This window comes from Trematomus bernacchii, unplaced genomic scaffold, assembly GCF_902827165.1.
Source record: "Trematomus bernacchii unplaced genomic scaffold, fTreBer1.1, whole genome shotgun sequence".
Lineage (NCBI taxonomy): Eukaryota > Metazoa > Chordata > Actinopteri > Perciformes > Nototheniidae > Trematomus > Trematomus bernacchii.
Genome location: NW_022987714.1, coordinates 9382600 through 9407915, shown reverse-complemented (window position 1 = coordinate 9407915; position 25316 = coordinate 9382600). Strand labels below are relative to the sequence as shown.

Below are 25316 nucleotides of genomic sequence, written 5' to 3'. Positions count from 1 at the left end.
GAGTTATGCCATGTTTTGTTTATCAGCTTTTAAATAAAGCTCGCTTTTTGTTTCAAGACCTTTTTCCGTTTTTGTAGTCTGCATTTGGGTCCTACCTTTTCCGCGATCTTTACAGTGATCTTAACAAATAGTGAAATTTGACAGTGATATGACATTTGTAAGTACAATTATCAAGTAATAAATAAGAAACACATATAGTATCTTAATATTTGTATGTGATTCACCGATGCATTTACACACACATTTCTTTCCTTACTTTTAAATACTCTGAAATATACCTTTGTTTAAAATGATGAATACAAAAAGGAGTTCTCAATATGAGCATTATTCATACTCTTTCAAATGCAAGTACTGAAAATACTGACCGTTGACTTTTTAATTAAATGTATTATGTCAGCACATTTCACATAACTTTATTAGGTTAGTTGAAAGCAATAATATTAAGAAACTTAATATTATTGCTTTCAACTAACCTAATACAGTTATGTGAAATCTGTTGACATTCAGATTTTTAAGTGTACAGATGTTTTATGAAAATCCGACAAATAACGGCTCTCATTAATGTTTCCTCGACTTGTCACTACAAATAAGGACTTGGAGAAAGCCTGTTTGTTGAGTGTGTGTTATCTCTTACTTTGATATCATCTAGCTCTGGATCCAATAAAAGTAATGTATCTACTGTCTCTTCATATCTGCTGTTTTCCATGACACCCTCATTTTAGTGAGCAACAGAGATTACAATCACATATCATTTCTACCAGATTTATAAGACTTCACAGAATCTCCTTAAGATATTAGACCACCTCCACACACTCATGCACACACACTGTATACAGTATATGTGGATGGTGCTCTCTCTATTTATTTTGTATCTCTCCATCATTCATTTAGCATCATTTTCTCTCCCTTGGCATCAACACCGCTAACCATTTCACTTTATTTCTGCCCCTGACTCAATCTTTCCGTTTGGGATTCAAAGAAATGATACTTTGTTGCTTCTCCTCGTTTGTTGTTTGGTTACTCAGAAGGAATCGGCCAAGCACAACACACAGATAGGGATTAAAGTTATGTAACAGTTATGGAATGTATTTATTTTCTTTCATATAGTGATTATAATCAGCTTCATTTTATATAACAGAACTTATACTGGCTAGGATTAGATAAATAAGTAAGTAAGATGAGCAATAGTGGCGGCATTAGAATAAAATCAATGACAAAATGATAAGTCAAAATGTTAGTTTTTCTCAGCACCCACAGAAAAAGTGTGTGAACAATTAATAGATTTGAGCTGTTACTGTTATACTACATATATAAGAAGCTTAAGTTTAAAGACCCAACATTACAAATGCACAAAGTTTAGGTGTTGTAGACTATATTCTGACTTTATGCTGTCATCTAATTGAAAAAATACTTACTTAAGCCTTAAGTAAGTTGTTTAGTAGGAATAATACCGGGGGAAAAAAGAAAGAAGGATTGTTTTCTTATTCTAAATAGCTCCTGGTTAAGTATTTCCTCAGCCTTTTCTTTGTCTTTATTCCAACCCCAGATCACTGAGTCACACGAAAACAGAATTAAATGCTTAGTATAAAAAATATTCAGCTCGGATGTAGGAGGAAAACAAGCTGCCCCTCTGTTACTCAACGGGTCAGCAGGAGGTGCCTGGGCAGCTGCCCTGAAACCTCCACTCTGCAGGACAAGTAAGAGGTGAAACACTTTAACAATGACTCACTTGGCCAACTGAAGCTTTGTTAAAAGAGAGCTGTCATCTCCTGTATAAAAAGGCTACTATAATATGAACATCATCCCTCAAGATTTTCCACAGTCCATGTCCTACCTAATACTTTCCATCAAGGACAACAAGCAAGAGAGAGACAGTTTTTAATGGAGGGTTTATCTAGCCGCGTTAGTGCACTTATATTACAGTATCAACTGTCCACATTAACACAACATGTGATCAGTCTGTGGTTCTTCATCCCAGCTCTGTTTCATTTCTAAATAATGATCTTCTATATAATTGATCTGAAAACAATCCTTGTTTCAAGTATTTCTTAAACCAATATCCAACAATGAAAAATACTTTTAAATAACATAAAAGTATTTGAATGTTGTATCTTCTGATCTCCTTTCACAGTTGTGATGTTTCTACGGAACACAGCATCTCACACGGGAAACAATAAAGCTGATTGATGACAGGAATGGAGCAAAGAAAAAGCCTCTTTGGTGTTTCATTATTTTTCTTCAATAAGTGGAATTGGAAATGTACTACCATGGCAAGATGTGTGCCTAACATGGCAAGATGTGTGCCTACCATGGCAAGATGTGTGCGTATACCATGGCAAGATGTGTGCCTACCATGGCAAGATGTGTGCCTACCATGGCAATTGTGGCCATCAATGTATTGAGGTTGGGCAAAGAAACTAAGTTTCCATTGTTAAGGAAATGCATGCCTACACACACACACACACACACACACACACACACACACACACACACACACACACACACACACACACACACACACACACACACACACACACACACACACACACACACAGTGAGCATTTGAATGCACCTTTTATAACCTAACTCAGGTCTGTAAATGTGCACAGGTGTCATAAATAACAGTATAAATATGACAGGTAAAAGAGTGTAGCCCATCTGGCCCGGAGCAGCAGGGAGTCATTCAACTTGGTTTTCCACCCAGACCAGCCAGTCTCCGAGGGGCTAGACGCCACATTAAAACCTTCCTGACCTATCAGAAGGTGCGTGGGGTCAGACTGAGCAAGAGAAAGTGCCGAACCTTTACGGCCCTATAAGTTCTGCTCTGTTTTCCTTGGATGTCTACAGTTTCCCATTAAAGGAAGTGTGTGTGAATGCACAATGTGAAGAGGCAATCTTGATTTGTGTGCCCCCTTAACAGCTGTAAAAAAATGAGGCATGTGTGTGTCAAATCATTAAAAACTGCCCAATGAACTTAAATCATTTTTACGTTTGGCCTTTCTGCTGCTTTAAAGGTGAGCGGATACGCTCTGTCAGGCGTATAATTTTGCTTTTGAGAGCTAGTGGAAAATATTTCGGGGGAAGCTTGAAGTGTTTAAGGAATTGTTCTAAAAATAGGGTCTCATCCCCCCTTGCTTTGCCTTTAACTCCTGTGCACCCCACTTTGGCTGTAACTCAAGGCCTCAAACCCGCTTCACTTTCTTTAAATAACACTTATTGATTCCTGTTCCAATCTGGCACATCCAGAGATGTGTGTCTGAGCCTTAAACTTATATAACTAGAGGTTAGAAGTTCATTTAGAATCAGGAGTTCCCCCTATACTGAAACTAAATGTGTCAAACTGCTTTGAATAGATCTGTTTAAACCCCCAGAGCAGATTTAGTATATTTAACATTAAAATCGGCATGTTTAAAAGCTAGAATAAAAGGTACAGCTGTTCCTGACCAGATTGTCCCATTTCTCTGAGGCCCTGCAGTGTCATTTCCCATCAAAATTAAATGTGACTCCAGAAGTCGTGCTTGCAAACTTCACTTTCCACCCTGTGTGCACTTTAGTAAAACACACTGTTTGCAGCCTGCTGTATCTGCACATCATTCTACGAGGCTGCTCGGTGTCTGGTGTACTCGGTAGCCTCTATTTCCACTGCCTGCATTCCTCTTCCATCCTTCCATAAAGCTGTAACATTTTCTCCTGCTGCCCCACTTTCTACACCACTCTGTATATTCATTATTGACATGTGCAGTTTCATGGCACCCCTGTTATCATGAACAATTATTTTATCTAATTTATCGCTCAAGGTTTGAAATATATAACGCAGTTTCGATCAAAACCCTACGTTTATCTGGCATTATGAATCTATAACAAGCAGTCGGGGGGTGACCTAATACCTTGTGAGGGGCAGCTGAGGAGTTACCAGTATCTCTTTGACATTATCCATTGCAAACACGTTAGCCGGTTGTTGAAGGCTCTTCAATAGGCTTTATGCAGCACTTGAAGACTGATCTTTAAACTATTAATCTGATTATAGACCCGTATCCTGCCGGCTCCTGGTCCCTGCCTGCAGGAGAACAGTAAGCCCATTGAAACTAGAGAGGGGGGGCGGAAGTGAGCCAAGCTTCCAGCCCCGGTTCTCAAACTGTGAACCAGCTTTGGTCTCAAATCCTAATCTGTTTATTAATCAGCTCCCAAATTCCAGTTTGGCTACTTTTGAGCAGTTTGTGCAAAATGTAAGTGAAAGAGAGGCTCGGTTGGGGGTTCTGATCAATACTGGCTGGGTTCTGCTGACCTGAGATGGGGCAGAGTGGCAGCAGAGAGGAAAGGAAGGCAGTTAAAGCTGGGAGGGAGAAGGTGGGAGTCAGGACGGGTGAGAAGTGGTGAGGATATGGGGTAGGGGTAACCTGAGAGGGACGAGGCATTCCTTGCAGGGCAGCTACATCTGCGGACACAATTATCCGCTTCACAAAATCTTACGTACAGTAGGGGAGAAAAACGAGAAATGTTCTGAAGACGTAGGTGTTGTTTTTTGTACCTCACGCCCAAAATTAAGAGATGTTCCCTGGAGTAAAACCCAGAAGAATAAAAAATCATCTTCAATGTGACTTTGGATATGTATCCCAGACTTCTCCCATTGCTGTGCAGTGTAACCTACCTACCGAGAAGTTGCCAGCAGTGCCGGTGTAAACTCATCTAACCACATACTGTGATATCTCATACTCAGGGGTGTTTTTCTCACATCTGAGCGGAGCAATATCAGCTGACACAGCCCGCACTCTACCTCCCACAACACTCCATTCGTCACGCTCATCCTCGTCTCAGTATCACTCGCGCACTATGTCATATCAGAGGAATCTGCGACGGACCGTCTCATACTTCCACTGCTTTTCATTTGCTGTACATTAAGACTCACACTATATCTGTTTGAAGAGGCACATATTATCTGAGAGTGGTAGCTTTCAATTCTATTATATTTTTCAAAACATGTATTTTATTACTTTTGAGTATTTGGCAGGACATAAAACATAAGATGTCCTTTGATAAAAAATATTTTAGGGAGTTATACTGTGTGTGTTTGAAATTAAATGCATTATTTACCATTTCATTTTATTGTGAAATAAGACAATTTTACCAGTTTACCATATTTATTTGTGTTCCCCTCCACTGCAGTGTTAGGTGGTACATAGAATAATAATTTTGTTCTAGGTTGTTGTCAGTATTAGGTGGAAGGACAGGGGTTTTGTGGCCTTTGCACTCGATCAATTTGGCGCTTGTAAAGTTGGAGATGTTTTTGGAATTGTGCTTACTCTACTGTTCTTATAATTGTCTCTTTTATTGTCATGAAATAATGAATGCGCCATCAAGGACTGTTGATGTTCCCCAGTTGCTTTTCTATCGGTTGTTCTCATTCAATTGTTACTTTGACTGTCAGAGCCTCCCATGATGCACCACGGCTTTCCACCTTAAATCTATGATGTGGGAAATTGACTGATCTGACAGAACTTTAAAACATAATTTTTGCCTACCCATATTTTGTATTTTATTTAAAAATGTTCGTTGAGCAAGTATTTGTAATTGGTAACAACATTATTTTTGATGTATTTCATAATATAGATGGATCTGAAGCATCAAGTATGGATCTCTGACCAGTACAATGTGATAAACACCCTGTGCCCTCTCCCCTCTCTTTCTCGTTGCAGGTGTGGCAGTGCTTGTTTCTCCTGATATTCCTCTGCAGCTGGGGCTGGACAGCCGACAGCAGTTCTGCCTGCAGTCGCTGCCCAGTATGGAGCGAGAGCCTCTGCAGTACACCGTGTGTGTGGCCAACAATGTGAAAGCTGCTCACCAGGAAGCAGTGCAGCAACTGTACCAGCACAGCAGGGAGCTGCCCAACATGAACGCACTGTGGTACGTTCAGTTAAGATGAGGATTAGTGGTGGGTTACTTGTCAGAAGTGGAACTTTGTTGATTCATATTATCAATAAATCAAGCCGTGGTGCATCTCTGGTTCCAGTTACCACAGACTAAAACTTTCTGGGTATTTAGGGAGTGATAAACTACACTTTACCCAGGTTCCTCAGAGCAGCAGATTCGTATCATCCCTCTGTGTGTACTACAGGCTGCCGTTCTGGAAGCTGCTCACTAACATGGATTCAGGGCCGAAGGTGGAGAGGGAGCTGAGGACTTTCTCTAATCGTCTGAAGAGACACCAGCTTGGGGAGGGAGTCATCAGCCTCAATGAACATTCCACCACCCTCCTCTCCGACATGGTACGAGCTCCTCACTCCTCACTGCCCGCCACACTGTCTCTTTACTGCAGCCTCAGAGTCTTTAGTAGACTGGCAATCTTTAAAAGATAAAGTCATGCTGTTCTGCAGATGGATATGACTGGCACATGCTTTGGTCCCTTGTTGCTCCTTAGCAACGGACTGTTCTCTAAAAGAAAATTAACAACCTCTGTAATGTCCAAATTGACCAATCAGAATCAAGTATTCAACTACGCTTTGTTATAAATCATATTCAAATGTATATCTGTGGGTTTTGACCAGACAAAGCAAGACGTTTAAAGACATCACCTTGGACTTTGAGAAACTGGGATAGACATGTTTCTATATTTTCTGACGATCAACGATTAATCGTGAAAATAAAGTGTGAGTGATGAATAATTGTTAGTTGCAACCCTTGGCTCTAATCATAAAAAAGTATGTTTGTACCAACAGAGAAGCTGTTTTACCAAAATGTGTGTAGCCAATGTTATCAAAGTTTTACTTTCTGTCATACTCTGGCAACCTTACAGTAGTTCGCATTTTACTTAAAGAGGACCTATCATGCAAAATGCACTTTTGTACGTCTTTTATACATGAATATGTGTCCCCGGTGTTCCAGGGAACTCACCAAGTGTCAGAAAACACAACCCTCTCTCTTTTCCTCCATACCCAAATCTCTAAAAACGGGGCTGCAACGGATCTGATAAAAACTCATCCATATTTGAACATTCCTCTGACGTAAGGACGGAGGAGCTGACCTATCAGGGGAATGAGAGGTTGCCGTGGCATGGTAACAGCATGGTAACACGATGCTCGTAACTCGGCCCCCTCCTTTGCAGGGGGGCGTGGTCAGCTGCAGCGCATGCAAAGACAGGGTGGAGGACAGCAAAATAGAGCGAAATGAGGCATGGCTAAAATGCATGATCTGTTTGGTATTTTGAAAAAGAAAACGTATAAATATACCTTATATAGGTATGGCCCTACAATATATTATTCAAATATAGCATGATAGGTCCACTTTAAGCATATTCAGTTTAGTAGCCTTCTGCTATAAGCATATCTCTAATGGTGCAAATGATCTTTTATTCATCCTTTATTCTTGCACCGTGTAGCTGTAGACTCCTGTAATCCTCCTCCTTAACCATCTGGGCTGTGAAGCTGGCGAGGGTTCATTGGTCAGAGGCTCAAAACTGGTCAAGCCTAGAGATGAAAGACTTTTCAACTTAAGTAAATCTCCAGAGTGCCGGAGACGGGCGAGGAGGGAATGAGGGAGGACAGGTTCACAGAAATGTCACAACGTAGAAGAAAAAGATGGTTAAGTACTTCATGTCCTTATGTTGAAAAATAAGTCTGAATGTAAACCACAGCACACTGGCCACTTCTTGGAAAGATGTCTCATCATTTGTAAATCTGATACAGTACATCATGATCACAGACTATACTTCCAGTATTTGGGATTTCATTATTTGGTGATGTTAACATTGGTCCTTGAGAGTTGTTGGGAACTGCCTAGAAACAGGACCACTGTCAAGTGGATCTAAGTCAATACTCGAGATCTTCCATTACAAAACAGATATAGCCGAGAGAAGACAAACAGAGACTCTCCGTACTGATCTCAGGTTGCTCTGAGAGTGGTAACCGTGGGATGGTGAAGAAATGTTTGTGTTGAGACAAGAAGGGATGTCAGCCAAGACACACTTGATGCAGCGATCTGACCTGAACATGAAATATAAGAGGAGGCAGAGTTTATTATATACATACACAAAGCCTACATTAGGGCTGTGCGATTATGGCAAAAATCATAATCACGATTATTTTGGTCAATAATTGATATCACGATTATTAAATACGATTATTCATTGGCTTTGAAAACATCCATTTATTGAACTTTAAAACAAATACAAATAATAATTTGAACAGTATCTTTTTAACTGTTGATTACCCTGAACGTATAATTCAACTGAAAAACCAATACAAAAATGATTAAATAAATGATAAATATATATTTACATTTAAATAAATAATATCAAAATAATAAATACCAATAAACAAGATCATCAAATATTTTGGAGCGCACTTTCACAAGCTACTAAACATATATAAATATGATCAATTAAAATAAATTAGACAAAAATTAATTAGATAAAATATGTTGCAGTGCAGTCACAACCTAGCAAAGCAAAATAATTGTTTTTTTCGATTATGTTGTTTTCGTAATTGTGGCAGGCCAAAATCGTAATTGCGATTAAAATACGATTAATTGCACAGCCCTAGCCTACAGTATGTTTCCTTTACCAGTTCAGAAGGTGTGAAAGGATTAAGAAGAGGGAGAGGAATAACGCACGTCAGTCGACGTTAAAACAAGTTTCCTTTACCCACAATGTGAAGTTTTCTGGTACATCAAAGGTATTGTTGTCATCCAGTTCCCCTCCATAAATGCCATAAAGAATAAGCCATGTGTACAGTGCTGCCTGGAAACGTATGGAATTTGTCCATTAAGTGTACTGAGGTGTAAAAGGCAACAATGACCCTCTGTAAAAAATGTAAATAAAACTAGGCTTCTCTTTAAAGCCAGTTTTACAAGTGTTCGTAAATTATCAGTCACACTTCTTTCCGAGTTTCCATATTAGTGTGGAATTACAGGCACTGGAAGTAGAGTTATTATTAGGCTGTCGTGTTTCTAAAAGTATTACTCAGACTAAATAATGCAGCTTTTCGCAAATCTACTATAAAAAGATGTTTGGGTCATCTTTTTCACAATTTATTTTATTTTGTCAATTATGCAGAACTCAAATTCAGGGTAGAAGCAGGACAAAGGGGAGCATTACGAAAATTACATAACCTGCTAATCCACCCTTTCTTCCCACAGCTGGTTTACCTCCTGGGGTCATTCGTTGTATTCTTAAAAGGTTTCATTCCAGAGTTATGTAACCTGACATCTCTGTTTTGACTTGTCCATGTAAATACCAAAGGATTATGATATACGGTAAAAGGGCAAAAGTCATATTGTAGGTCAACCCTTTGAGAAACTCTATGATCAACCTACCATTATAATAACATGTTAACATTGTCTCTGACTGCAATGTCCTGTACCATAACATCTAAAATATAGGGTCCTACGATTTAATAAGGTGAGATTAAAGCATTCTTTTGTGGACCAGCCTATCCTTAAAATGTAAAACTGAAATAAATCCTGGATCAAATGTCGGCAAGGGGTCTTGAAAATATTGTCTTTACCGATTGCAATGTTACGTTAAATGTATTTTCCCTTGGTTCTTGTCCTTGTTGATGTTGGAAATGGAGCTGCTGACTTGAAATGACGAAAAAGTATCATTGTATCGTATGTACGATACGATACAATGATTTCATCGTCATTTGAAGTGTACATTAAGATGTAAGGCTTCCCTCCGAGTGTAGAATGTTGACACTTTTCTAACTGTTGATTCAGATATGACAGTGAATGTCTCTGTCTCTCTGCAGGACCATGACTACCTCAACAGCAGGAAAAGGGGGATGTCCAAGAGACTGACCAGGGACCTCCCACTTGTCAAGCTTCTTAACATTTCCATCACCCTGTCCCCTTTCCTGGGGGTGGACACCACGCAGTTCCACACCTCCCTCATGGACGGCACCGAGGCCTTCTGGCTCAGCCTCCCCTCAGCGCCTCAGGGACAGCTGGTGAGAACTGAGTGGACTTCATCATCATCCTGAGAAGCACTTGGCTGCGTTCCCTGTCCTCTGCATGTTAACTTTTACCCGAGGTTTCTCTAATTTCATTCTGGTTGTTGTTGTAGTAAAGAGTTGCCTTGTGATCGGTCCATTCACAGAAAACCTATTCCATGTCTAAAACGTAGAATTTTCCTCAACTTTTGAGAACCCCAATTAAAAAGAGAAACCAGAAACAGCTATTTTTTCCGAAGTAGACAATTTCCATCTGCCTGTCTCTTCTCACAAGTTGCAGATTGATAAAAAGCAGAGCAGTTTGAGCATGGCCTAAAACAGAAAATCTAAAACTGCAACAGCGGAGGAGCCGTAGTTAATAATGAATTGCAAAAATAGAAAATTATCGTTGTGTAAACTCTACTTTTCCTCTTTAGAGCCCTGTGATGAGTCAGTGGCGAGGAAAGTTCTGTGTAAAGCTAAACATCACCAACCCTGGAGCGGTGAGCTGGTTTCTGGACAGGGTGGGGTCCCTGCAGGCACACCTAGGGATGGAGTATGTGGTGCTGGAGGGGGCCGAGGGGAATCTGTTTGAGGAGCAAGCTCTGAGGCCTCCACAGGCTCTCGGGGGAGACAAGTACATCAGCCTGCTGGCCGACATGGCCACACGGATAGGAGACTCCACCATCGTGACAGCGGGGACACGGTAACTCCCTCGAGCCTCAGTACCAACTGCCACTGTTTACAGAAAGAGATGTTTCCCAATGTGAGATTACTCCTTCCACTTCTTATGATGCTATTTGTGTCTCAGGTCAAGCCACAAGCCTCTGTTTGTGAGGATGAGCCCCTTGCAGTCCGACTGGAGCCCAATGGGCCTGAAGGGCATCATTCCCTCCCTGCTGCACCACACTCTGCTGGGATACAACTTCCTCATTCCTGATGCAGTAGGTAATACCACAGCCTATGAGTACATTTTCTCACCTCAGTACATCATACAGTATGTCCTAAAAGAGCATCTTTATTTCACTACTTCATAAAGAAATAGACACAAAATAGCTCTGGATGTTCTTGTTTTGGACATAAATTAGGTTAATTCCTGTAGTATAGCAAATTCCTGCAATAGCCAGTCAAACAGCTGATGTCTATCTGGAAGATAGACAGAGTGTCAGTGCTACAGACAGAATAGATGACCTGATATACTGTAATTGCTCTCTGACCTTCGTAAAACATGGCACGCTCATGTGCCCCATATGTCACTTCTGGTAGGTGTGAAAATTGTGCAAGGATTATGCAACTTTATAATTTCCTTAATTCACTATTTCCTCCTATCAATGTATTAATGAATTATTTATTAATCAAACACCATTCATATAAGCCAGATCCTGAATGCGAAATGTACATTTCAAACAACACCACAAAGACCAAATTTGGCAAGGTCTTTACCAGAAGCCGCTAGCTTTTAAACATGTTTAATATTAATGACTGACATTAGCAACCATTAAAATGTCTTCTGTATCGCCTGAGGGAGCTTTACCTGATGCTAGCTATGTTAAAAGGTTCATTCACTTCCAACTCCCTCTATGTTTTCCCATGCTTTAGTAGCTTATGTCCAGCTAAAAAGGCAACCTGACCATGTCTCCAAAATCGCCTAGCGTGCATGTTTCCTCTTGGATATTTTTGAGTCTACCATTTTCATGTTTGGCATTTTTCTCTGCCTCTCTCTGCAGGTGGTTCTCTCTCTGGAGACCTGGTCACAGATGAGGAGTTGTTCATCCGTTGGCTGGAGATCACAGCTTTCCTTCCTGTTATCAGCTTCCACACGCCACCCTGGGTCTGCGGAGAGGACCGGGTAAACTAGAATATTTTTTGTAAAGAACTCAACCAAAAATACATTACAAAGCATGAAGTCACTCTAACACACTCTAACCCTGCACTCTGAATTTGAACCACACCGCAGAGCCATGCAGGCTGAAGAGCAGTCTTTACATTTTTCTCACTGACATTAGAAAAGATTACAATAGCGTTCAAAAAACAGGTTTGTGTTTTTTTCAAGATTTGTTAACAAGCAAGATTATATTTCCTTCTCGGAAAAAAAACAAGAGAGCAGGAGTTTAACCCAGCAGCCTCTCCTCAGTTTTTGAGGGTCAGGATGAGAAGTTCCCACCGGTGTGTTTGCAGGAGGCATGGGGGCTGCTGAAACCTGGTCTATCAGAACTTCAGATTCAGGACTAAACCCTGTCCCTCTCTGCTGGAAAGCAGGAATGTACAGTTCACCTTGCCCGGCAGGAAAACAAAGCCTACAATCTCAGCGAGTCCGGTGACAGACATCGATACTTTTCATGGCTCAGGTTCCCACCAGGAGGGTTAGGTCTATTTTTGTACCCCCTCCCTTGTCCTTTCCTCAATGGGAGCGATGGCCTGGCCCCCTCCCGACATCACCTGCGGTTAGGAGTACATCTGTTCTGAATTACAATCCCTTCTCTAGATTTATGGCTCACTCTCACTCTCAAGAGCCACTTCAGCAGGAATGATAATGAATTTGGGGACAAGTCTTGGAAAAATACTTTATTGTGGCAATTAACATTTCCATGAGTAATTGACAAGTGTGACTGAGTGGGAGTGATCAACTTTTTTCTTCCACTAGGAGAGAACTGAGGCAGCGAAAATATATTGGTTGTGACTTGTGTTGCGTGACAAAGATAAAAATAGGCCTTTTGGACAGTTAGACGTTTGACAGCAGCAATGTTTTCCATTTCGGTCTCATGCGTGGCCTTCAATTTATAAACTCGGATGAAGTGGGACTAAGAAGAAACTTTGGAGGAGACCTGCTTTATACATGCTTAATGCTTAGTTTAAATGTGGCACACCTTCATTTCCAGAATGTGGGATTGTTCAGTCGTAGACAGGTCACAGCAGCGGCTTTATTGGAATCAAACCTCAAACCCACACACATGCCTGGCTTCTCATTTAGAGAAAGATCCACTCAAACCCGAGCTGTGACTTCAAGCTCATTCCTTCAAATGTTCTCAATCCCAACTCATAAAAATAAATGTTTTATAGATGTGGTTTTTGTCATGGGACACTGAAGAGGATGTGACCCTTCCAGGAATGCTGAAGTAGTTTGGACAGAGGGAGACAGGAGAAAGACGTGGACACTGTTAAAACCACTAAGTCAACATTGAGTCTTAAGTTTTGTCTACATGTCTGGATGTAGAGATGGCACAAATGGATTTTGCAGAGCTCATAGTTATATAATATCATATATAATATATAATATTAATACTATTCATGTCCTGAACTACTTAAGGCAGATGATTTTGTTTAGGAAAGGCCTTTTTTGTTTTAGTTTTTCAAAAATATATTTTGCCGGATACTAATGAAACACACGCTTGGTATGCAAAATGAGACCCACATGTTGGCTGACAATGACTACACTGTAACATTTTTGGCTGTACATTTACAGTAAATTACTGGCTACTAGTTGCATGGATTTCACAGTCATTTTCAGTAGATATTTTACAGTAAATTAGAATAAAAGTACAACTATATACTGTGACTTTACAGTTGCCATGCCCATGGAAGTACTGTGATATAGCAGTACAGAGCTGTGGTATTATGGTACCTTGCTGTACATATATTACAGTAATTACCTGTAATATATTGTATTTTCACACTTTTACTCTAGAAGTAATGCAACACAGTGGCCAGTAATTTACTGTAAATATAAAAATGTAAATAATACTATAATATATTGTAAATTTGACTAGTTAACTGAGATTTTACCATACACAATTGAATCTGCTCAATCAACAAAAATAAAACAAGAAAATACCCATTTTAACTTTTTATTCCTCCATTCAAGTGCAAAGTACATTTCACATGAAACTTTCTACAGACTGTGAGTGCCTTACATTAGTCCTGGACATGTCTACATAGACATCCACTCGAAGTCAAGGAGTTTTCTAAAGAATGTGCTGACATGGGGGTTTATAACGCCACGCTTCTTCTTGGCTTTCGAGCCCGTCTCAGGGTTAATACCCAGGAAGCACCTGAAAACAATAAGCCAAGACAACAACTTTCAATTTTACATAGATTTATATGTTGCATAGTTTATTTTAAGGCACATGCAGCGGTGCCCCTTTCAATTTAAGTAAAACCTGCACCTTTTTTCTAACAACGTTTACCTCTCTTCTTTGGACGGGGGCAGCCTTTGGTTTTGCATGCATCTCAAATTGGTCGCAAAACACAGCAATGTGAAACCTGGGATCAGAGAAAAAACACATTAACATATACACATTTCAAATGTTAGAAGAAAAAATATCAGGGACAATAATGTCACACCAGCAGAGTTTCCATTAGATTTTTTTTTGCCAGTCAACATGTCCGTTAAAGCTGAAATCTTCCGGACAAAATCAGAAAAGTGCCGGCCAAAGGTCTTCTTTGTTATTTATTGAGCTTTAAAACAAATTGATAACGACTCTATATTAAACAAACTAATTATAATAGATTAACTAAATCTAATCGATAGATTTATGATTAGAAAATTATAAAAGTAGGGTAGACATGTGGAGATTATCCATATGTCATAACTCCAACTGACATGCTCAGAGCAGCAGATTTCAGATAATGGTTAACACAGCTCTACATCAAATCTGATGTTACGTAATGTGGTGTTACTATGGCAACGCATCCCTCACCATAAAACAGCAGCAGACTTCAGACTAAAGAATGCAATTCCTGAAGAAATTGCTAGTGGGAATGCTTTATGCTGAAAAGCTGACGCTGAATTGCTATGCTGAAATGTAATGTGTAAGAAGAAAGTGAAGAATTTAGATTGAAATGATACATGAACACTGGGGGCTTGAATGTGTGATGAGAGAAGAAAAGAAAGTAAAAAGGCTTGGAAAAGCAGCAGAATATTTGAACTGCAAACTTTTGAACTAACTTGATGGCGAATGATCTGTCGCCATGGCAACAACATTTGATGACACCCCATAATACGCTTAGATGTGTTGATGGCTGCATAGTTACCAAACATGTGAAGTTTTGGGCCATTTCGAGCATTTGAACTGAAGTTGTGAGAAAACCGTGTTTCATAGTGAGCATTGTGTAGCCAAGGCAACGGCATTTGAAGAAATCTTAAAACTGTCAAATAGATGTCTTCACGGCTGGACTGTTAGCACACATGTGAAGTTTGAGCCCTTTTTGACCATTTTCATAGGAGTTATAGCAATATCGTGTTTTACGGCGAGGGATGCGTTGCCATGGCAACAGCTTTTGAGGAAAACTCACTAATGGCACATAGAAGGCTGGACCATTAACCATTATCTGAAGTCTGCTGCTCTGAGCATGTCAGTTGGAGTTATGACATCATCGTGTTCCATGACACAGGTGTTTATATTTCAGCTAACTATGTGTCCAGAGATCAAAGGTTTCCATGGTGATTTGCAGTAATCAGTGAGAGGAGAGCATTTGCATTGTTCTGAATGAGAGATAAACCTCTTACATGTGAACGTTTTGGGTCTAAGGACAGAGGGTTTTGGTGTCGTTTTCTCATACTGATATTCTGCACAAACTGTGCTGTTATATTTGCTGTAAAGTGTCCTTACTGTAAGGTAATTATTATATGTACAGCACTTTGGCTCGACCAAAAATGTGCTATATAAATAAAACTTGATTTGATTTGATTTGATTTTGTTGAAGAACCGTAACAGATATCGGTGAAATTTCAAAGTGTGAAGCATGTCAAGGAACTTGAGCATCTGAAGTGTACTTTTTGTGTACTTTCGGGTTAATAATGTGGCCTTTTTGGCAGATTAACTAAAGGTGTGCGGCTGCTGTGGTGGGGAAAGATGAGGCTAATTTTTTTGAATTTTTCAAGCTACGAGATGTTTTCCTACGATTGTCATGACAAATTATGTCTCAGGAATTATGGCAGGTTTAAAAGAAAATATGAAGGCAAAATGAAATCTGTCCTCCACTCTAGCTGTGACATCACACACTCTAAAATCTGAAGAAGGCCTCTTTACCAAGGTCTGAACAATGTTTAATATCTCTAAAAGTATGAATCAGATTTGAAAGTTGTGTTACACGAATAATGTCAGAAAGATGTGTAACATTTTAAAGTTGGAATGAGGTTTCTGAGTGAAAGTATGAAGGAGCAGTTAGCAGTTGAAGTTGCATGAAGATTGTTCAAGTCTGAAGAGTTTCTCCATTGACTTCCATGTTAAAAATTTGATGAATTATGGGATGTATCTCTGGAATTATGAAAGTTATGAATGAGAAAAGTAATAGCAATCGATTCCCGACCGAGCTGAACGTTTTGATGTTTGAACGGAGTTTCTGCGATGTGGAATGTGGGAGAAGAAGAGGTACAAAATAACCCGGCGGAATAATAAAGAATTTTGTGCGTCGAAGAACAGATAGTTGGAATGCTGTATCAGCATTCCCACTAAATAATGGTTAATGGTCCTGGGTTTCCCATTAATGTACCGGGCGCTACAGTGGAATACGCACACACACAGTGTACCCGCGACTCTTACAATGAAGGCTCGATAATCAGCTCACAGCATATAAAATGGCATACATGTATAGGTGTAAGCAGAGGTAAAGTGCTATTTTCTAAGTGGGGGGGGGGGGGGGTCCTCACCTCCTCTAGGGGGTTCCGGGGGCATGCTCCCCCGGGAAGATTTTTTTAAATGCATCAACCTGGTGCATTTTGAGAGCAAAATGAATTTTCTTTTTCTTTATGGATATTTTACAAATCACTCACCTTTTAAACTGTATTCTTGTTTTACTGTCATATAGTATTTCATAACTGTTTTTCATTTATTCTCATAAATGGTGACCAAAACGTTTGAGACCCACTGAGATAACTAGACTAAAGTTAACTATCTAAACACTCAGAGAGTCCCTTACCTCACTGAGCTGTAGTTATCTCTCTCAGTCTGACAGGAGAGACCTCTCCCTCTCCTTGTTTTAGAAACAGCTTCTAATATCCATTAGCGCAGCTAGCTAACCAGATGCTAACAACAACAATGCAAATAGTGAGTTTGGTAGAAATATACTGTATAATAGTAAAGTTATTGAACATGATGCCATATTTATTGAAGATTTTACATTATAAATATTCCCCAAAATTATTCAAAAGCATATTCTTCCAAACTCCTTGCTGTAGTATGACACACAGGAGACTATTGATGTGTGTAGTGAGTTTGGTAGTAATGTACTGTATAATAGTGAATATTATTGTATTCTCTTTTTTCGGAGTTGCACTTTGCAGACGGTCCCTGAGCACTCGTTTCTTCTCCGGCTGCGAATAGAGACCAATGTAATGTGTCCAGCTCGGAGGACGGCGCGTATTGGCTTTTTTTGATCAAAATGTGATTGTAGTTCGTTGTCAACCTTACCACGGTACTTAGGAGACGTCATTTGTGTCTGAATAACGTTTTGTTCATGAGTTACTGATCCGTGAAATCCGAATCTCCCAATATCGTTCCAACTTTACTGAACTAAGCCAGAAGACCGTCTCATTTCTTAGACCGCTCGGTTTGCTGTTCCTTCACTTTATTTTTATATACATTTATTTTGGACGAAAACTTAGCGTGAGGAAAGGCATCTGTGGCGTGAGTGCGTGAGATATGGGTTAATGACTCTCACGCTCAATGCGTGAGGGTTGGCAGCCCTGCATCAACGCATCTAAGCGTATTATGGGATGTCATCAAATGCTGTTGGCATGGCGACAGATCATTCGCCATCAAGTTAGTTCAAAAGTTTGCAGTTCAAATATTCTGCTGCTTTTCCAAGCCTTTTTACTTTCTTTTGTTCTCTCATCACACATTCAAGCCCCCAGTGTTCATGTATCATTTCAATCTAAATTCTTCACTTTCTTCTTACACATTACATTTCAGCATAGCAGTTTAGCGTCAGCTTTTCAGCATAAAGCATTCCCACTAGCAATTTCTTCAGGAATTGCATTCTCTAGTTCTAACTTGAAGTGTGTGTTTTGCTCTGCTCACCAGTCTGTCACAGGCGGACAGAGCTGCATCATGTAGAGCTGCAGGTGATCATAGAGCTGCATCATGTAGAGCTGCATCATGTAGAGCTGCAGGTGATCATGCAGAGCTGCGTGTCTCCGTCAACAGCAGCTGATCTGATCTCTGATCTCTCTCCCGTCCGATTAGACTTCACTCGCGTTTATGTCCATATCGATCAGATCTAGCTAGTTCTGGCTAATGATATGACTGCCTGCTTATCAAAGGACACCAAACATTAAGCGTTGCTTGGCAACGGGGTATCGCGGCAAAGTATAGCGCAGCATTATGTATTTGTTTACATGAGGGGTCAAAATGTCCCCTTCAGGAGGATAAATCTCTTTCTCCACATTAAATGTTAGACATTAGAATGTATTCTTCTTGTCTGTCACATAAGTGGCGAAACTGATGCGATATTGCGCTAAGGGGAAATTATTATTATTATTATAATTATATATATAAGATATTTAGATTTGCCGGACTTCAGCATATTTTACCGGACTATGACCGTTACCGGCTAACAGAAACTCTGAACACCAGATATTTCAGACTGTCTGCAATCACATTAAACAAAACTGGAGCAAGTCTAAATAAAAGCACACATTTTCATTTAAGTAAAGGGGAACAAAATGCGTTGAATTACCTATCAGAGTAGTGACAGGTGTTTCTTCTCGTCTTTGCTTCTTGGCGCCAAGTGACTGAGTGACTCGTAGCAGTTACTTGCCGTTCGAAATCTTTTGCGATCCCACAATGCAGCGCGGTTCACGTAATTTGTCGTGTTATCACCGGTTATCACGGAGGATGGTCTGAATACAGTATTTTACTATGAAATAATACAGTAACATGTTGTGAAATCCTGGTAATAATTTATCCTGTACATTCACAGTAATTAACTGTGCCTGCATTGATTTCACTGTGAAATTCAAAATGACAGTATTATATTGTGAACATTACAGGTAAAGACTGTAAAGTGGTAAAACAGTAATTTATTGTAAAATATTACAGCTAAATATTGTGAAATCATGGTAATATTTTACAGTGTAAATTTAATTCTTCAGAAACGTAATTTAATTAGAGGGCACATGGAGACACTACTCAATATGGAAATAAATCATCAAACAAAATAATAAATAAAATGTTAAACTCTTAACACTAGAACCGCCAGAGGATTTTGTATACCTAAAACCGCCACCTGGGTCAAATTGACCCGCTATTAGAATGCATTGATTTTCAAGGTAAAATGTTCTTTTATTGAACAGTGAGTTTTGATCGCACAGGGATGAAACGTATACCAATAGAATCTGTGGACTCTCAGCTTTTCATATGACAGGGCTCGACATTATAAATGGCCCGCTGGCCCGGAAGCATTATTTAGACACCCCGGCCAGCATAACGTACTTTCAACTCGCCCCACAGCTGTTTGCTGCGGAGCGCAGCGCGAGCAGTCTCCCGTGAGCGGGAGCGCACTCCTTCACTACAGACTGTCTCTATCTCTCTCTCTCTCTCTATCTATAACTATCTATCAATATATCTATCCATCTATCTCTCTCTCTCTCAATCTATCTCTCAATCTATAAGGAACCGCAGTAGACAAAAGGCGTTGCTATAGCAACACGTCATGTTTATATGAAAAGGGGTGGGGTCAATATGACCCGCTGGGCGGAAATAGGTATAAATGGCAATTTTTTTGGCGATTTCTTCAATCTGACTTCATATTGACAATTTTTAACAACATAGGGTGCTACATAACACACTTTCAGGAAAAGTCACGGACTGGGAGACTTTAATATTTTATTGAAAAAAAGTTACATACAATAAAAAACAGCTCTGGGTCAAATTGACCCGATTGGCGGTTCTAGTGTTAAGTAGGGAAGGGTTTATGTAGGATTGAATTGGTGATTGCGATGAAAATACTTACGACCAGTTGATCGAGGTGAATTTCCAATATCGAGATATTATCTTCTCATAACGGACTTGTGAAAACAATAGAGCCTGGTATAAAAAATAAACAGTAGGCTATTTATACAGCATTGTGCTACCACTAATAATGTTTTGCTGAAATCTTCATCTTGTTTATGCTCTTCTCTCTTTTTGACTCGTAGGTGTTAAACCTCACACGGGCCTACATAGCAAAACACCAGAGGGATGTGGTCCCACTGATAGAAAAGTATGCAGATGAGTGGCAGATGACGGGAAACCCCATCTACAGGCCGATGTGGTGGCTCAGTCCCAGTGACCCTGTGACTTTCACCATCGATGACCAGTTCCTCATCGGAGACGAGGTGACCTGATGGGAAGGGATGGGGTTACGATGTACTTGGCATGGATGGTTTATGAATGTAACCTGATGTCTTGCTAATTAAGTGCACAATCTTCTTTGACATCTGAATTTGTTTTTACCAATTTGCATTTCCAGGTTCTAGTGGCACCGGTGCTGGAGAAGGGGGCAGTGCAGAGGGATATTTATTTACCTGACGGGGGCTTCCAGTGGCAGGACAGCCGTGATGCTCAGGTGTTCGACGGGGGGACGTTCCTACAGGACTACCCTGTGCCCTTGGAGGACGTGGCTGTCTTCTTACGCAGAAGCTGAGTCACATGACTGATCCACCGAGTCACCTGACTTATCCTGTTACTGTTTTGAATCAAACCCTTTTTTTTTTGTATTACTAGTGCTGTTCTTAACTTGCACTTTTCCACTAAAGACTATTGACCCTGTCTCAGGGCTTGAGATGATATGTAGAAAGATTTTTTTTATACTTGCACTTTACAGTTCATTATGATTTTTTTCCTTTGTCACAATTGTTTTCTTACTTTTGAAAAAATGTTAATCGGTTTTACCTCTTGGCTGATTTGTTTCCGGACTTTTTGATCTGTTCTGCTTTTTTTTGTATGTAAGTTCCGGAGAAATCTGTGCGTTTACATACCGCATTTCTACAATCTTTAAATCGCTTCTGGCTCTCTTGATAAGGAGGAACAAAGAATCGGAATCTCTCAAGAAGACCAAATGAAGATATAGCAGAACTAAGGAAGAGGCTTATTGGGATGAACTAGCTCACAGAAAGCTTCGTACAGAGGCCGACGCACCGTGATACTGTATGTTTTGCTAACTCATCGGAGACGCTTTTACTTGAACTATTCAGGCCAAAGGGCTGATGTTTGATGAATGTACCTCAAGTTATGGTTTTTCAGATCTTTACAGAGTCATTAGACAAAGCAATCTTACCCCTTAGCACTTATTCAGTAGTTCAACTTAATTTATCAACATACCACTCTGTCGGACACGTATGAATGTCCTCTAGTGCTGTAGGCCAGATATACTTGAGGCCAAGCCACTGTAATTGTACCTCTGGCTATATTTGAATTTAGTTTATTTGTTGCCTTCATACTGACCTGCTGTAGTAAGGTATTTCAAATGGGTTGCTATTTTTTTGTATGTCTGATGTTGATGTACTCTTCAGAAGAAATCCTTGTTGACGACACCGCAGAGGTTGAAATTAGCTTTTTAATAGAGAGTTAAAAATGTTAGGAAATACACTTATTTGCTTTCTTGCTGAGAGTTAGATGAGAAGACCGATACCTATGTCCCGCCCCAGTCTCACGGCATTTCGTGTTATAGTCACGAAATTAATTGAATCTATTGATTCGTGTTCACCAACACGATTTCCGCATTTCTTTCATGTCACACAGAACGATTTTAAAAGCAATGTATTTCTATTGGTAGTATGTTTCGTGCCTGCACCACGTCTTTTTGTCCAGTCGGGTCTTGGAAGACCGGAAGCTGTGTGGTTCATAAAAACATTTTCTTACTCAATATCTTACCCTAAGCCTAACCCTAACCCTTTTATTTTAAATAATATAATGTTGGAGTTTTTTTGCCGTCCGCGAGGAAAAGAAATGGGGCTCAGAGCCTCAGAATACTGAAATCTGTATTCTTTTTAATCTTTTTTTCCTTCTAATTTGTTATTATTTGGTGCAGGCACAAAACATACTACCAATATAAATACATTGCTTCTAAAATCGTTCTGTGTCAGAATACTGAAATCTGTATTTTTTTAAATATCTTTTTCCTTCTAATTTGTTATTATTTACATTGCTTTTAAAATCGTTCTGTGTGACACGAAAAAAATGGGTAAATCGTGTTGGTGAACACGAATCAATAGATTAATTTCGTGACTATAACACGAAATGCCTTGAGACTGTGTTGCAACATTGAGATAGCGCAAGTGGCTGCTTAGCTTAGCATAAACAGCTAGACTGGTCCAAAGATAGCATAATCTGGGAGCATGGTCTTCAGGGTTCTCTGATGCCTTGGTCCTGTATGTTCCCAGATTAACATCATCCTAATATGTGTTACTAAATTGATCTTCAAAAGATGTTATGTTCTCCATATTGAAATCATCCACATCCAGTTTATAGCCTGCTAACAGTTGTACTCCTTCAAACGTACACATTCAAATTTGCAGGCAAGACCATTTTTGGATTTATAAATTCATATCTCCACAGTGGCTTTACAGATTTGTAACATTACAAATGTCCATAACCCTTTGTTCTTTTACAATTTCAACCATTTTCTCGCAATGTCAGTTTATATCAAGAACATAGATATTACCCACAAAATCTGACTACCTGCACCTCTTACCATATAAAGAGGACTCTCCATCTCAATCAATTTAAGTCTTGACAAGAAAGCAAATAACTGCATTTCCAGAGATGTCAAACTATTTTTCCAATAGGACAACATGGGGAAAGCAGCTTTTCTGAACCCAACGTATAAGGCTACAATGCTATCATTCATAACAAATCTTTCGATGGCAGACACCGTGGATTTTATTATTGCCGATACAAAAAGTCACAGAGGTGCAGTGGCCACTTCACATAAACCCTGACGAGTAAGCATCTTACTCTTTGGTTCATTGTAATCACATCAACATGTATTGCTTGCCTTAATTCAGTTGGATTACTTATGTGAAATGTTTTTAATTGGGTTTTAACCCTAACTATATGCTTTAAGCTAATAATGTGCAAATGACACAACTGATTTTGCACCATGATGCATTGCTCAATGTACAGTTAGTTAGTTTGCTTTTCTTTATTGATTTGTTCTTCACAAGACAATCTTAACTGGCCAGCAGTGATGATACAGACTCTGAAAACGTATCACTTTTAGTGAATGCTTTACCACTAAACCGATTGTGTAATTTTGATCTAAAACGTTTATTGTATCAACTCAAACACTCAGGTCAACTGAAGCTTATCAAATCACCAAATGTCTTAGTGCAACGCAGTATGTTGTGAACACATCGACGTCTTAATCTCTCCTAGAGCTGAATGTACAATGGACAAACTGTGATTTCCCCAACCAAGCCCTTTGTTCGAGGAGCTTTGTCTAGTTCCCGTTCTATTGCTTTTATGGAATGCCGTGGTATGTTCATGTATAAATTGCAGGAAAAAGCTTTGATGTGTTTATTCCTTCTCTCTACAGACTGTGTGTATTGGGCCTTAATATGCCACTCTTAAATCTGGACGACACCAGTGTCTGGATTATTGCAGTATCAGCAATGTACATATTACGATGACTGTGCCATTACAAGTGTTTTTTCTCTTCTGTAAATCAGAGAACTTAGAATGACAAAGTTGCAATAAAGTTTACATTTTCTTACTTCACTTTGATTAATTTAGTCAATAATTATTTCAAGACATCTTCATGTGTTAGCAGTGCAAACAGTGGGAAAGACAAGGTTCTTTATATCTGATAACATCTGGCCTGAGGTCTGAACATGTGCCTCTGTGTGTTTTACTGTCTGGCAACTGGTCTACCTGCCACCAAAAGATTGTGGGATAGGCTTCAACAACCAGTATGACCCTTATGAGATACATGCAAGTATGGGAAATGAATAAATGATGATCTTGGAAATAATTGCTTTACTTGTGATATTTGTTGCATCTATATCCATGTCAGCTGGCTCCTGTGTGAGTGTAGGCCTACATGTGTCAGTGTGCAGGGCTCTCATAATTAACACCTCTTGCTCTTCCGTCTTCTCATGTCAGAGAATCTCTCATGTCAGAATGTGTATATATCTGTGAACATGCTGACGACTAATATTTCCACTAATTCCACTTTAACCCAATAAAAGTTATTTATAGATTTGGTGAGCACGCAGTGAGAGAGATTCTCAGGGGAATCACATTCAGCTCAACCTCCCGCTAAGCTTCTCCTCCTTACCTTCCGCTCCTTTGGCTGGGCTCCACCTCGGGGCCCCAGGCTCTGCTCCTTTAGGGCAGTCAGACAGGTGCAGCAGGCCGCAGACATGCCCCTCCACGCCAGCCACCAAGCTCTCCCTCTCCGTTTACACCCTCTTCTTAATCACTTAGATTCATATGGCGCTTTTTTGAAAAACTGGGCGCCCAGTTCTCAGCCAGATAAATTCACAAGACATACTCGTGTGGCACCATGGTTTGTGAGGTGATGAAGTTACAGTGTCGGAGGCTTAGAGGGGAATCTGCTTCAGAGGACAGCAGAGGTTAGAGGGCTTGAGCTGGGTAACGTTGTGAGTACAACCTTATGTGACCTTTATCACTCTCAAGGATTTTTTGGTTAAAATTAAAGGTTCAGTCTGTAGTATATAGGGGGATATACAGTATGAGCAGGGTGTTTAAAAAAAAAAAATCTTATTGTGTAAGTATTTTATAAAAAAATCGAAGATCAACCCTACAGTATTGTCACAACATCAATATTGAGGTATTTGGTCCACAATATCGTCCTTCAGGATTTTCTTCATATCGCCCAGCCATATAGGGGGCGTTTCATATTCACAGGGTCCGCCAAGTTGCACTGCCATGTTACAACAGTAGCTCAGAATAGACCAATACCAGGTTAAATAATGACAAACACAAGCTCTAGAGTGGACCTCGAAGACCCCTTAGTTCTCTGACGCACTTATAAAACTGAAGTAATGCCAGCACAATGAATTTCATTGCTTCTAAAATAGTCTTATGGTAAGGATGGCCTCTTAGTAGGTTAAGGTCCTGAAAGATACAACAGCGTTACCGCAGTTTTGCATTTAATAGTATTGGTCCTTCATTCTCAACAGTGAACCTATTTCCTGTAAGGTCAACTTTAATGTCAAAACAAGGCACAATAACACAATTTCTCCCAGAAATCTTGTGGTCAGAGACATTCACCTTACAAAAACATTTTGCAGCAGGAACATTATTTTCACCACATTCACATGTAACATCAACCAAATTAGTTTGGGGCAAAACAGAGCCTGACGTAAGTTGCCCAGCAGTGCAGGAAAAACAAATTGTCCTGCCAAAAACCAAATGAAGAATGACAGGAATTATCTACAAACAGTAGCTGCAA

At 39.8% G+C, this 25316-nt stretch overlaps 1 protein-coding gene across 1 annotated transcript in view; it reads left to right on the top strand.

Moving 5' to 3' along the window:
• The window catches only part of si:ch211-236l14.4 (SITS-binding protein), a 28096-nt gene extending 6561 nt beyond the window's left edge, over positions 1 to 21535 (top strand). The window contains exons 3-10 of the mRNA XM_034141602.1: positions 5694 to 5901; positions 6113 to 6263; positions 9741 to 9938; positions 10358 to 10626; positions 10732 to 10868; positions 11648 to 11769; positions 20056 to 20235; positions 20370 to 21535. Coding sequence (XP_033997493.1) covers positions 5694 to 5901; positions 6113 to 6263; positions 9741 to 9938; positions 10358 to 10626; positions 10732 to 10868; positions 11648 to 11769; positions 20056 to 20235; positions 20370 to 20543 — 1439 coding nt within the window. The 3' untranslated portion in view covers positions 20544 to 21535. The remainder of the gene's footprint in view (positions 1 to 5693; positions 5902 to 6112; positions 6264 to 9740; positions 9939 to 10357; positions 10627 to 10731; positions 10869 to 11647; positions 11770 to 20055; positions 20236 to 20369) is intronic.
• The last annotated feature ends 3781 nt before the right edge of the window (positions 21536 to 25316 follow it).